At 42.3% G+C, this 15,477-nt stretch overlaps 1 protein-coding gene across 3 annotated transcripts in view; it reads left to right on the top strand.

The window, feature by feature from the left end:
• LOC126483917 (asparagine synthetase [glutamine-hydrolyzing]) overlaps nt 1–15,477 on the top strand; it is a 229,300-nt gene that overhangs the window by 188,118 nt on the left and 25,705 nt on the right. For all 3 annotated transcript variants that reach the window (XR_007587788.1, XM_050107190.1, XM_050107191.1), the window contains exon 10: nt 12,980–13,123. Coding sequence is in view for 2 of the 3 variants with exons in the window: in XM_050107190.1 (XP_049963147.1) it covers nt 12,980–13,123 (144 nt within the window). In the remaining variant the exon portion in view is untranslated. The remainder of the gene's footprint in view (nt 1–12,979; nt 13,124–15,477) is intronic.

Below are 15,477 nucleotides of genomic sequence, written 5' to 3'. Positions count from 1 at the left end.
AGAGCCACACCAGTTAATGTACTCAGATAGCAAGAACAAATGAACTTTATTTACACTCAGAAATTGAATACAAAAATACAGTTATTCGGATGTGAGTCCATGCTATTTCGTTCCAATCCACTGATTGCACTGGGAGAGTTCATACAAGTGCGATGGTGTGGCTGTATCGATGGAAGAGGGTAAAGCTTGAGAGTGGTCCAAGAGAGAAGTCCAGGCAAGGTGGGAGCTCATAGTTGTTTGGAGGTGGTGTGGCTGTTGCTGGTAATGTGGAAAGATAAGCTCCATCAGATAGGCCACAGTTGCAGCCAACTTAATCAGGAGTGGTGGTGAGTTACACTCAAGTGTGGCTTGAAGAGTATGGCTGTGCAGAGTCAAAGGGAGCTCCGATTGCAGGACAACAGGATGCACTTGGCGCTTGTCCCAGAGTGATTCCCAATGCAACCTGGTGCAGAGTGACCAGGAGGCATCCTTTATAGCTGCCTGGAGGAAGAATATTGCTATGATGAGCAGTGGGCACATCATGATCTGCAGAAGAAAAATTGGTGCCTGTGATGGAAATACTGATTGCGGCAACTCTCGCAGCAAAGCTGGCATCAAATTTTATCATGGTGGCTGGAGGAGATGCAGTTGGCAACAACTTGGTGTGCTTATGTTATTGCCGCACTGTTTCCATGCATTTCCCGCTATGGTGTCACCGGTGGCCTAGAGAGGCAGCGGCCCACAATATATGCCTGTGTTGCTTAACAGTGCATCCCAGACATTATAATGCTGAATACTTTAATGAACCATCTTAAACAGTGTGATCTCCTCCATGTAACTAATATTAATTTCAAAACCATCCTCTATATGAAACCCGACTCACAATTTTCTCATATGACATCCTGAAAGCCTTGGATTAGTGCAGCTGATGGATGTAATATTTCAAAACTTCCAAATACTATTTAATTCAGTATCACACCAACACCTATTATTCAAAATATTATAATAGGAGATATCAAACAAAATTTATGATTGGATTGTGGTTTTCATGGTAGGGAGGACGCAGCAAGTTATCTTGAATGGAGAGTCATCAACAAGTGTAGCAATAACTTCAGATATGTGCTAGAGAGTTGTGTGGAACACTTGCTGCCCATGATGTATGTTAATAAAGCGCCAGGAAATGTTAAGAACAACTATTGACTTATTGCAGATAAGGCAGTTATTATAATAAAACACTGTATTGAAAAACTTTCTCCAAATATCCACTCAGATCTTGATAAGATTTCAAAATGATCCAAAGATAGGCAGTTTGCATGATATGTTCAGAAATGTAAAATTGTACACCTTACAAATTGCAGAGAAGTAGCATCATGTGATTATGATATTAATGAGTCTCCGTTGGAATTAGTCAACTTATACAAATAGCTGCGTGTAACAGTTTGCAGGGATTTTAGGGATATGAAATCAAGTGATGATGTAGGCTCCGTTGTAGGCAAAGGAAGTGACAAACTTCAGTACAGTGGTAGGATACTGGGAAAATGCAGCCAGTCTACAAAGGAGATGGCTTACAATGCACTTGTATAACCCATCCTAAAATATTGTTCAAATCTGTGGGACCATTACCATATAGGGCTCACAGGAGATATTGAATGTACAAAAAGACAGGTAGCACAAATCATTACAGGTTTGTTTGACTCATGGAAGTGTGTCACAGAATGCAGAAATACTTGAACTGGCAGATGCTTGAAGATAAATACCTATTATCATGCAAAAGCCTGCTTACACAGTATCAAGAACCAGTATCAAGCAAGGAATGTAGCATACTAGAGCCCCCTAAATATCCCTCCTTAGGAACTATGTCCGCCATTCATGGTCACGCGGTAGCGTTCTCGCTTCCCAAGCATGGGTTCCCGAGTTTGATTCCCAGCAGGATCAAGGATTTTCACCTGCCCCGACATGACTGGGTGTTGTTGTGTCATATTCATCATCATCAATCATCCCCGTTATGGTCAGAGGAAGGGAACGGCAAACCTTCTCCATTAGGACCTTGCCTAGTATGGCGATTGCAGGTCTCCCACATTGTTCCCCTACGCTCTGTCAAGAAGCATGGGACTTCCATTTCCATTTAAGAACTATGAAGACAAGATTGGACTAATTGCATTATGTTCATATATGTTTAAGGCAGTCATTATTCCTGTGCTCCACATTAAAATGGAATGGGAAGAAATTCATCTATAGTTGAATTTGATAATCTCTGCCATGCACTTCAATAGTTTGCAGAGTGTAGATCTATATTTCACAACCATCTCACTTCTGGTCTAAATATGCTGAACAATTCATGCTGAATGGTGAAAGGTGCCTCACCAGCTCCAACCTACAAACTGGTTGTAGAGCAAATTCTTCAGGCAACTGAGGCGATCCTTAAATCTGTCAGCAATTGAATTAGAGGTACCTACCTGCAGTAGTATGTTACATTCTATTTTGCCCAGAATATGGTGGTGATGGATCATGATATGGACTACATGAGACACCAAAGGCATTGAAGAGCCATCCTGATACATGACTGTTCAACTACAGCCAAATCTTGTGGAGACTGGTCGGAGTGGGATCCAAAGTCCACAAATCTAGCTCACTGGCAGATGTGCTCACTAGAGTAGAGGTCAAGTGTTGTGGAGGGTTACATAAATACCTTCATGTCCATCATACATACCTGAAGTGATTGAGACATAATTTAAGAGAAATGGGGCAGTGCATTTATGTTGCTGGAGGCACACATCATTTGCAGGGTGCTAAAGGCAAACAGATTAGATATGACACATGGTTGGAGAGTAAGTTCCTGTATTATTTGCTGATGAGCGATATCAACATGTGTCTGTGAGCAACTCCAGTCCTCATTACAAACAGTGAAATTTTTAAAAATTGTTTAAAAATATCATACTCCATAACTTTAATTAACATAACTATAAAATTTGCCAAAGTAGATATTCCTTTTGTGAATATTAATGTGTGAATAAACAGGGAAAAATTTCACTTGCCAACAAAAACTCAATCATGTAATGATGCCATTTGATAATTTACAGAAAAACCATGATTATTAAGATAAATTAACTTTGAAAACAGCAGGTAAATTAATTGAAATAGCAACCTAATACACATCACCAAGAGACAAGGACATCAAATGGTACAACTAAATAAATTTAGAATGTTGAACAATTAGGTCCAGGGTTTGTATCTATTGATTAATAACCCAAACACAATTTCCACTTGATCTTTACACAAGCACTGCCCAAGAAAATATACGACTTGTGTGTCATCAAATCACTTGAAATTTATCAAATTATAAGGAATGATTTGAAGTATTTATTTGCTTGCCAAAGATCATACACCAACTTGATTTGAAAGCTTATCTTACTATAGTTGCAGAACTTATATGTGTATGGTTCTCTCTGTTTTCAGCTTTTTTTCTTGATGAATCATGCATAATTTAATGGATCAAGCTACAAACAAGCTTTTGCCCATTCTTATGAAATTTATCTTAGAAGTAGACTCAGTAGTAACTTAAGTAAATTTAAGTTTTTCATTTTTATCATGAAAATTCAATTTCTTGTAACATTTCCATTGATTTCAATTTCAGATGGTATCCAACTTCATATACTTATTAGTATTATCTGAATTCCTATGCTGTTCACAAAATTTGTTGTGATTTTTAGTCTGAAAACTGGTGTGATGCAGTTCTATGCGCCTATCCTTTGCAAACATCTTCATCTCTGAATAACTACTGCAACCTGCATCTGTTAGAACCTACTTAACTGTATTCATGCCTCCCCTCACAGCATTGCCAAATTGATGATTTGTCAATGCCTCAGGATCAGGTGTCATGTTAACCAATACCTTCTTTTAGCCAAGTTGTGTCATAAATATCTTTTCTATTCCCTTTTTTGTGTCTGTACAAGGCATGGCAACACTACAAACCATCACTGTCATCATGGATGTAAAACTGCACAGGCCAATGGCAGCTCAACAAGAAGCCAGGAGCTGAACCCCAGAAGAGGGAACAAAACACAGTGTCTGAGTTAATCTACAGAGGAGCAGAGAGTCTGAGCACCACATAGAGATGAAGCACAAAGATAAACACAAACTTCATCAGTGCGAACAACTGTTAATAGCGCATAGAAAACATAGCACAGCATGAGGTGAGGGACTGGTGCGTGATAGTTGAAATCAGCAAAAGAACTGCTGGGTCTGACCTATGACAGCTGGTAGATAAAAACCTGAGTCAGTGGCTCTGCTGATACACTTCACATTCTGTTTATTTTGCTTTGATAACCACACCAGCTCATCTGTATCCATTGGATACTAAATCCCTCCTTCCTGAAAAGGCCACATAGGGCCAAAACTGGCCTGACTTCTGCTGCGATTACCATTGCAAAACCGGTGATGGCCAGAGTTTCCTCAGCAGTGGATCAACTACCAAAGGAAGCAATGCCCATCAGTTAGCTCTGCCAGAGGGTTGGAAGTTTGTGAAAGCTGGGATGACAGTTGATCTGCTTGTATCAGCAGGGGTGGGGACTCAACCACTGGCAAGTGGGAGGGGTTGATGCGGTTGAGTCAAATTCCATGAGCTCCACATCAGCAGTCGCAGGAGTGATCCTCACCCACGCCCCAGTCCACAGTCAAAGATAGGACGGCAGAAGGCAGCAGAGTGCATCCATGCCACCGCAATTGGCAGGATTCCAATGGGCCAAAATTGACAATGACCTCATCATCTGGCCAGCTTATACAGGGTATTACAAAAAGGTATGGCCAAACTTTCAGGAAACATTCCTCACACACAAATAAAGAAAAGATGTTATGTGGACATGTGTCTGGAAACGCTTAATTTCCATGTTAGAGCTCATTTTAGTTTCGTCGTCCACCTACGCTCAATGGAGCACGTTATCATGATTTCATATGGGATACTCTACCTGTGCTGCTAGAACATGTGCCTTTACAAGTACAACACAACATGTGGTTCATGCACGATGGAGCTCCTGCACATTTCAGTTGAAATGTTCGTACGCTTCTCGACAACAGATTTGGTGACCTATGGACTGGTAGAGGCGGACTGAATCCATGGCCTCCACGCTCTCCTGACCTCAACCCTCTTGACTTTCATTTATGGGGGCATTTGAAAGCTCTTGTCTACGCAGCCTCGGTACCAAATGTAGAGACTCTTCGTGCTCGTACTGTGGACGGCTGTGATACAATACGCCATTCTCCAGGGCTGCATCAGCGCATCAGGGATTCCATGCGATGGAGGGTGGATGCATGTATCCTCACTAACGGAGGACATTTTGAACATTTCCTGTAACAAAGTGTTTGAAGTCACGCTGGTACGTTCTGTTGCTGTGTGTTTCCATTCCATGATTAATGTGATTTAAAGAGAAGTAATAAAATGAGGTCTAACATGGAAAGTAAGCATTTCCAGACACATGTCCACATAACATATTTTCTTTCTTTGTGTGTGAGGAATGTTTCATGAAAGTTTGGCCGTACCTTTTTGTAACACCCTGTAGATGATGGTGGTGGCGGAGCCCATACAAGTCGTAGACACAATTGATTGGAATGATAAGTCAGTTGCTCCTCAGTGACATCCACCACAAATAAATGCTGACCTATGTGGCCCACCACTACACCCGGCAGCCCTCCCTGCTGCCCGCTGAAAGACTGGGCCCAAATGGCAGTGCCATGTGGAAAATGGGGCATGTGTCTCAGGGTGTAATAAACCTAAAAGACCCCACAGCCGGCACCCATGCAAACACTCCGCTAACTGCACCTGCAAAGAATCAAGCAATGCCTGCTGCAACGTATCTTTCAAAGCTGCAACGTATCTTTCTCATTAATTGAACTCTGGATTGGGACTGGCCAGAAACTCCCAAAGTGCATATGCATTAGCATGTTGGACAGTGGTCCGGTAACGAATGCAATAACTATAATTTCTGACAAAGAAGGGCCACTTTGCGAGGGGTGGGCAGTCCTATACAGTATCTTAGAGTGAGGGCCAAATGAGGAAACAAGATGTTTGTAATCGGTGATGCATAAGAACTTCACTCCATAAAAGAACATTTTAATGGTGTAAATGATAGCCAGTGACCTTATCTACCTGTGAATACTTATGTTGCACTGCAGAAAGCATCTTCTATGGGCTGCTCCTCGCCATCAGGGTTCTGATAGGACAAAACCATGGCAATGCCATGATGGGAGGCATTGGTGGCCAGGGGTAAAGGAAGCCACACAGGCAGCAGAGCAAAAACAGTGCTTGAGAGGCTGAAAAGACTATTAACAGTTCACAGACCACCTTAACTTCATGCCCTTTTGGTGAAACCACCTAAGAGGATAGCAGATGTGTGTGGCCCGGGAAATGAACTCAGCATAAAAAGAGATCTTAGTTGTGTACCAGACCTCCTTTGGGTTCTTAGGCAGCAGCAGGTTGACTTTGGCTTTTATATGCTCGTCTGTAAGGATGAGGCCTTCTTTGCTAAACAGGTGTCCCAAAAAAATGCACCTTCAGGGAGACAAATCTGCATTTTTACAGCTTGTGACACAGGTGACTTTCAAAATGCATTGGATAATTGTCTGCAAATTTCTTAAATGCTCCTATCGTGTAGAGCCCATTACCAAGACGTCAACGAAGTAATTTATGCAGCAGCTTTTGTCCTGAATCAATTGCTCCAGATATCATTGATAAAGTCTCAGCACAGATGAGATTCCAAAATGCGAGTGATTAAACTGGTAAAGCCCAAAGGGGGTATTGAGCACAAAGAAAATTTGAGAAGCTGCAACCAATGCACAAGTTGTTGCATGAAAAATACTGGCCCCCTGACAGCTTCATCAACTTCTTCAGCTGCAGAGTTGGATATGAATCCGTGATACAGTGCAATTTGGCTATGTGTTTAAAATCACTGCAAAGGCACACAGAGCCATGTAGTTTCTGAATCATCACCAAAGGGGTGGTCCACTGACTCAACATAATAGAAGAAAAAATATCAGGTCATGAAAATGCTGCAACTTGGCATTGACCTTCTCATGTGTGGTGAAAGGGATGGGGCAGGGGTGAAAGAATTTAGGAATCAGAGCAGCTTAAGTCAGATGTGCGCCTGGAATTTTCTGCCCAATCGAAAGTATTCCCAAAGAGCTGGTTGTATGACTGTGGTAAGGAGTACAGATATTGAAAGGGGCTGATTGAGAAAATAAATATATTTTGTCAACTATCTGGAAACCAGAAACAGGAAAGGCATCTTAACATAACATGCAGAGATGGAGGGTTGTCCTTTCAAAGGAAAACACCATCTACTATAAGACACAACTTGGTACAGTGGCCATTGCAATGCAGGTCAGACCAAGAGCCTGTATGTTTCTAAGTTAATTAATTGGACAGTCTCTCCCTTGTCTGTTTGAAACTGAATTGGTCACCCATCCACTATCAGCAACAGCAGTATACACAGTGGCAGTGTGTGTGGGGCATCAGAGACACCCTTTGAGTGCAGGGAAGACACTGGGCAGGGCGGCGGGCCAATGGATAGCACTGTAAGCTCTTAACATAAATGGAGTTATGCTGTTTGAGACTTTCCCAATGTATTAACTGCTTCATTGGTTCACAGGCATAGCGCCAGATAATGTCGACGAAGTCATATGAGATTTTGACTCGGCAAGGCATGGGAACCAGAATTGGTGGTACTAAGGCATTATCAGCCACAGACAAATGAATCCAAATCAACACAGACAGAGAAAGTCTGTACACTTAAACTGGGCACCAACACACTGCCTGGGCATGTGCTGGGCCGCTGTTTGTGGCCGCGCTTTTCCCGTGTTGCGAATGCGAAGATCATGGCCCGTTTCTGCAGCAGGAGGCACTGTACATCACTGTGCTCTGTGATTCATCTATGATGATGTTATCCCACCGCTTGGCACCTGCTCTTTTCTAGGGAGTCAGCGTATACAGGGTGGGGAAAAACTGTGTCACGAAATTTTAACCCTGGATAGCTGATGCCAGTAGGAACCAAAATTACTGATGTTGTGTAGGTCGACAATGCACAATTTTTAAACTATGGAAACTTGGCACCATGCACTCCGATTGGCCGTGGGATTGCCCTGTTGCTGGATGCTGTGGATGATGCATGATCACGAATGCTTTGCCTGCCAGAGATCACAATGTATCCAAGTCAGCCCGCATGCTGGGTGGTAGCGCACCATCCTTCCACTCTGGGGTCCTGGGGGCGAATCTGCCGGGGTCCCGACACATCCATTGTTGTTTAGTGGTAAGACGTACCGCGAACAAACCTGTCAACAGCTGTTAGTTCACGTGCAGAAAGTCTTTTACAAATTGTAACTAAGACATTGTTTACTTAAAGCAGGTGCTCAAACACGTGACGCTCTGATGTGACATAAGCTTGGTAACATTGAATGGTGTTGTGCCAAACTCTTTCAAAGATTCCTGGCATTGCCCTGATGTGATAGGTGGCATGTTGAATGCGATCCATTAATTCCTCTTTGTTTCTAGTTCGCATCCGGGGGGGTGAACTAGAACCTTGAAGAATCCCCACAGGAAAAGGTCTGGTGGTGTGAGGTCTGGCGATCGTGGGGTCCATGTCCTATGAGCACCTCTGCCAATTACCTGGCCCTCGAAGAGTTCATTTAAATATCCGCTCACAGCACAACTGTTATGTATGGGCACCCCATAATGCTGCAACCACATGTGTAGCCATATGTGCAGGAGAACACCTTCCAGCAGGCCGAGTAGAGTTTCTTGCAAAAAGTGAAGGTAATTTGGCCCAGTAACTCAAGGAGGTAGACAGACCGACCCTATCAGATGGTCACCCACTATGCCCAAATGTTGAGTGAAAATCGTTCCTGGTGTCCATGGATGTACGTGATGTGAGGATTTCCGCTTGCCGAGTAATTAACGTTTCGAATTTTGGAAAGGCCATCCCGATGGAAGGTGCACTCATCGGTAAACAACACAATGGCGGGGAAGTTGGAATCTCTTGCAGCATGTCGCAGAAACCACCGGCAAAACCCTATCCTGTGCTCTAAATCTACATCTACATCTACATACATACTCCGCAATCCACCATACGGTGCGTGGCGGAGGGCACCTCGCACCGCAACTAGCATCCTCTCTCCCTGTTCCACTCCCAAACAGACCAAGGGAAAAGTGACTGCCTATATGCCTCTGTACGAGCCCTAATCTCTCTTATCTTATCTTTGTGGTCTTTCCGCGAAATATAAGTTGGCGGCAGTAAAATTGTACTGCAGTCAGCCTCAAATGCTGGTTCTCTAAATTTCCTCAGTAGCGATTCATGAAAAGAACACCTCCTTTCCTCCAGAGACTCCCACCTGAGTTCCTGAAGCATTTCCATAACACTCGCGTGATGATCAAACCTACCAGTAACAAATCTAGCAGCCTGTCTCTGAATTGCTTCTATGTCCTCCCTCAATCCAACCTGATAGGAATCCCAAACGTTCAAGCAGTACTCAAGAATAGGTAGTATTAGTGTTTTATAAGCGGTCTCCTTTACAGGTGAACCACATCTTCCCAAAATTCTACCAATGAACCGAAGACGACTATCCACCTTCCCCCAACTGCCATTACATGCTTGTCCCACTTCATATTGCTCTGCAATGTTACGCCCAAATATTTAATCGACATGACTGTGTCAAGTGCTACACTACTAATGGAGTATTCAAACATTACAGGATTCTTTTTCCTATTCATCTGCATTAATTTACTTTTATCTATATTTAGAGTTAGCTGCCATTCTTTACACCAATCACAAATCCTGTCCAAGTCATCTTGTATCCTCCTACAGTCACTCAACGACGACACCTTCCTGTACACCACAGCATCATCAGCAAACAGCCGCACATTGCTATTCACCCTATCCAAAAGATCATTTATGTAGATAGAAAACAACAGCGGACCTACCACACTTCCCTGGGGCACTCCAGATGATACCCTCACCTCCGATGAACACTCACCGTAGTCCGCCACAGGATTTAGGTCTTGGACAAGGTGGAAACTAAATGGATGCTGGCCATCATCCCTCAAAACCTCCCAGACTAACTGATGAGTGACCTCCATGTCATGTCCAACCGCTTGAGCACTTGTCCTACGTGCTTCCTCAAAGCGCTCGAGAACAGTTTCTTCAAATGCAGCATCCTGTCGTGTTTGAGGTCTTCCAGCATCACCATGATATCCTGCTAACAAGCCTGTTTCGCCAAATTGCCAGTGAACTGCTGTAAACATTTGTGAGAATGGGTGGTGTCTTACTCGGTGCCGTTCCTCATACAACCACCGAGCGTCATGCGCATTGCTGTCAGCTAGTTCATAAACAAAAACCATGTCTTGTTGTTCTTCAAACGACTACTGTGCCGCGATGCTTACTGTATGACTAAATCACAGGTGATGTGTGTGTGCTCCTAAGCAAAGCTTACATGTGAATGCCTGTAACGTGAGGTGGAGACAAACAATAAAACCTATTCGACATGTGTGTGTATTAAGTTGGGCCAGTGACGGGGTGAGGGATGTTTGTTTGTGTGTACCAGCAACCATAGTGCTGTCCGTCAACTGACAAATGGCAACAGAGCAATCTGATGGCCAATCTGAGTGCGTGGCGCCAAGTTTCCACAGTTTAAAAATGGTGTGCTGTCGACCTACACAACATTAGTAATTTTGGTCCCTACTGGCATCAGCTACGCAAGGTTAAAATTTAGTGACACAATGTTTCTCCACTCTGTATATTGTAGAGTCACTGCAGCTGCATGTCAGTAAGCACCTAAAGATCTAAAGATGATGAGCAGCTGTCTCGTTGAAATATTGTGCAACTTCCACAACATTATCTGATGCAATACCTGTGAACCAATGAACCATAAATGGGGTCAGTTACAAATGACAGATGAATTGTAATGTGACAGCTATGGTTTGAGTTGCACATGCCCCCATCTGTACTGTTCAGTGTGCATGACTGGACAAGTTTGACATTCAATAGTTGTGGCACTGTTAGTTGGGTAAGCCCATCATCCACAGGAAGGTCATACAACACTGGATTGGAGAAATTGCTTTTGAATTGTCATGTGGCCAAAAACTTTATACAAAGCAAAATTGTCATGAGTCTGGTGAAAGACATGTTCAGTATCTTGTCCACTGTTTTCTGCCACAAGTTGAAATTGAGAAACAGTAAGTTCCACCACAGATGGGAGTGTCTTGGGTGTCATGTTCAAAATGCGTTGCTCAAAGTGCCTTCAATTCAGCTACGTTCATAATTGGAGCACTGAAAACAACATCTTTCAGATAATCTCACAGCCAGAAGTCACGCAGGTTAAGATCAGGTTATCGTGGACTGCTAGGCTGTAGGGAAACAAAGTCTGATAATTCTAGCATTTCCGAAACGCCTCTACAGCAGCTGCTTGACTGGCTGTGGAATGTGTGGAGGATGGCCATCTTGCTAAAAATTGTCCTACCCTTACATCCATGCTACTGAAGGATTGAAATGACATTGTGTGCAAAAGACTCTCATAGTGTTTGCCAGTATCAGTACAGGTAACAAGACTGCATGACTCATCTCCTGGAAAAAATGTGGCCTTATGATAAACAATGCTGTCAACCCCAACCAGACAGTAAACTTGGCAGAGTGAAGTGATGTATGTATGGGTTTTCCATTGCCCATATTCTGCATATTGACATGACTATGGAGATGGAAATGGGGTTTGCCTGTCCACAGAATATTCTATGGCTATTCATTGTCTACTTCCATGCATGCATAAAATTCCAGAATGAACATTTGTCTTGCTGGCAAGCCAGCCAGAAGCAGCTCCTGAACATGGGTGAGTTTGTATGGCTCTCAACATACAATGTTTCATAGGATTTTATGCACTGTGGTCACAGGCATTTCTAACATTTGGGCAGTTCCCCATGCACTGCATGTTTGCACATCAACACGCAACCCCTCCTGCAATACTGTGGCCACATCTTTGGCAGATGTTGGATCAATTACTTTCCTCCCTCTACCACATTACACTGCAGAAGAAACTGTCTTTTCGAATTTTGTAATCATTTTCCCCAGACCCTTAGGAGACACTGGACCAATGCCTTCTTCATATCATTGACTGTCCAGAACTTCTGCAGGGCTACTGGCACACATCACTGTTCTGCAAAAGAACTTTACCAGCAGTGCACGATCCTTCATGGAGACAGTCATGTTGAACATATCAGATGCAAACTTCCCTCTCTCTCTCTCTCTCTCTCTCTCTCTCTCTCGTTCCATGACATTACCCCCTGTCTCGATAATATGCTGTTCAAATTTGATATCATTCTGAGTTGTGGTTCTCTTTCTACAGCATTTTGAAACTGGAACTTTAACTATAGATACCCTATATTACATTTTAAAAACTGGTTCCAAGATCTCTGTCTTATCATCATGTTATCAACCTTCCAATGTCTCCAAGTCTCGTCCACATATACAAACTTCTTGCATGATCCTAATCAAGTATAATCAATGATTACCTTAAGCTGTGCACAAAATTCTATCAAGTAGGTTTCTCTTTCATTCCTGTATGCAGCCCCTATTCCATGGTCTAGTATTTTTCCTTTTCCTCCTATCAAATTCCAGTACCCATCACAAATTTTTGCCTCCCTTAACCGTCTGGATAATTTTTTTTTCTCTCCTAATACATGATACATTCTTACAGGCTCTTCACAAATATTAACAATTTATTGCAAATAGTTTGAATTTGACTACCAAATCATTGATTTTTTTTATCTTTCAGAAACATATATGAGAATTTAATATAAATATTTTGCAGCTTTTAATCGGGATTCAACTAAGAAAAAGTCCTAGTACACATTTGAAGTGCAGTAGACCAGCTGAAATGAAGCTAACACTTGTCAGATGGGAGAGAGTTGTTCTTGACTGAAAGATTTTGTTAATGATTTTTTTTTAACACATGTCTCTTTATGTTAAAGTGATGGTGTTACATCAAAGAAGAAGTCCCTCTTCAATGTGATACAGGACATTGTGGAATCTCAAGTGACTGATAATGAGATGGCTGGTGCATCGAAAAAGTATCCCCACTGCACACCACCTACAAAGGAAGCATATTACTACAGGTCAGATAATTTTCTGTATAAAAAGGAAAACTCATTGTGGAAATTGTTTAATATATATATATATATAAAAACAAAGATGAGGTGACTTACCGAACAAAAGCGCTGGCAGGTCGATAGACACACAAACAAACACAAACACACACACAAAATTCAAGCTTTCGCAACAAACTGTTGCCTCATCAGGAAAGAGGGAAGGAGAGGGGAAGACGAAAGGAAGTGGGTTTTAAGGGAGAGGGTAAGGAGTCATTCCAATCCCGGGAGCGGAAAGACTTACCTTAGGGGGAAAAAAGGACAGGTATACACTCGCACACACACACATATCCATCCACACATACAGACACAAGCAGACATATTTAAAGACAAAGAGTTTGGGCAGAGCGATCTCTGCCCAAACTCTTTGTCTTTCTCTTTCTCTTTCTCTTTGTCTTTAAATATGTCTGCTTGTGTCTGTATGTGTGGATGGATATGTGTGTGTGTGCGAGTGTATACCTGTCCTTTTTTCCCCCTAAGGTAAGTCTTTCCGCTCCCGGGATTGGAATGACTCCTTACCCTCTCCCTTAAAACCCACTTCCTTTCGTCTTCCCCTCTCCTTCCCTCTTTCCTGATGAGGCAACAGTTTGTTGCGAAAGCTTGAATTTTGTGTGTGTGTTTGTGTTTGTTTGTGTGTCTATCGACCTGCCAGCGCTTTTGTTCGGTAAGTCACCTCATCTTTGTTTTTATATATAATTTTTCCCACGTGGAATGTTTCCTTCCATTATATATATATATATATATATATATATATATATATATATATATATATATATATAAAAAAAACAAAGATGAGGTGACTTACCGAACAAAAGCGCTGGCAGGTCGATAGACACACAAACAAACACAAACATACACACAAAATTCAAGCTTTCGCAACAATCTGTTGCCTCATCAGGAAAGAGGGAAGGAGAGGGGAAGACGAAAGGAAGTGGGTTTTAAAGGAGAGGGTAAGGAGTCATTCCAATCCCGGGAGCGGAAAGACTTACCTTAGGGGGAAAAAAGGACAGGTATACACTCGCACACACGCACATATCCATCCACACATACAGACCCATGTGTGGATGGATATGTGCGTGTGTGCGAGTGTATACCTGTCCTTTTTTCCCCCTAAGGTAAGTCTTTCCGCTCCCGGGATTGGAATGACTCCTTACCCTCTCCTTTAAAACCCACTTCCTTTCGTCTTCCCCTCTCCTTCCCTCTTTCCTGATGAGGCAACAGATTGTTGCGAAAGCTTGAATTTTGTGCGTATGTTTGTGTTTGTTTGTGTGTCTATCGACCTGCCAGCGCTTTTGTTCGGTAAGTCACCTCATCTTTGTTTTTATATATAATTTTTCCCACGTGGACCTTCCGCAAGTTCAGATATTTTCCAAAATTTTGGAACTGGTAGTTTAAATGGCATAAATTATTTTGATGTAATTGTCATTCGATTGCACGATTAATATCCCATTCCAGTTACAGTATACTCTTATGCATTACACAGTTTATGCCTACATATCAATCTACATCTACATCTACATCTTTCTTCTGAGAGGAAAGATGAATTGATTTGAAGGAGTCCACTCAGAAACCTGATTAAAGAGAAGTGGATGGAGACAAAGATGAAGGCTCATTCTTCATCTGGGTTCTGTGTTACTTGCCTGTTCACAACCTCCTCCACTGACCCAAACCAATTTTTCTTTTCTCCTTGAAGAAGAAGCATTAGGTTATGGAAAATGGGAGTGCTAAGATATATTTTTATGTTTTTCTATTGATTGTGCTGATAGTTGTGCTCACCGCAAGTTCAGATATTTTCCAAAATTTTGGAACTGGTAGTTTAAATGGCATAAATTATTTTGATGTAATTGTCATTCGATTGCACGATTAATATCCCATTCCAGTTACAGTATACTCTTATGCATTACACAGTTTATGCCTACATATCAATCTACATCTACATCTACATCTATACTCCACGAGCCACCTTACGGTGTGTGGCGGAGGGTACTTATTGTACCACTATCTGATCCCCCCTTGCCTGTTCCATTCACGAATTGTGCGTGGGAAGAACGACTGCTTGTAAGTCTCCGTATTTGCTCTAATTTCTCGGATCTTTTCGTTGTGATCATTACGCGAGATATATGTGGGCGGTAGTAATATGTTGCCCATCTCTTCCCGGAATGTGCTCTCTCGTAATTTCGATAATAAACCTTTCCGTATTGCGTAACGCCTCAAGAATCGGACGAACAAGCGTTTTGTAAGCTACTTCTTTCGTCGATGAGTCACATTTTCTTAGAATTCTTCCTATGAATCTCAACCTGGCGCCTGCTTTTCCCACTATTTGT

The sequence above is a fragment of the Schistocerca serialis genome, chromosome 6, assembly GCF_023864345.2.
Source record: "Schistocerca serialis cubense isolate TAMUIC-IGC-003099 chromosome 6, iqSchSeri2.2, whole genome shotgun sequence".
NCBI lineage: Eukaryota > Metazoa > Arthropoda > Insecta > Orthoptera > Acrididae > Schistocerca > Schistocerca serialis.
Note: the sequence above shows the minus strand (reverse complement) of the source record. Positions and strands in the feature narration are given on the sequence as shown.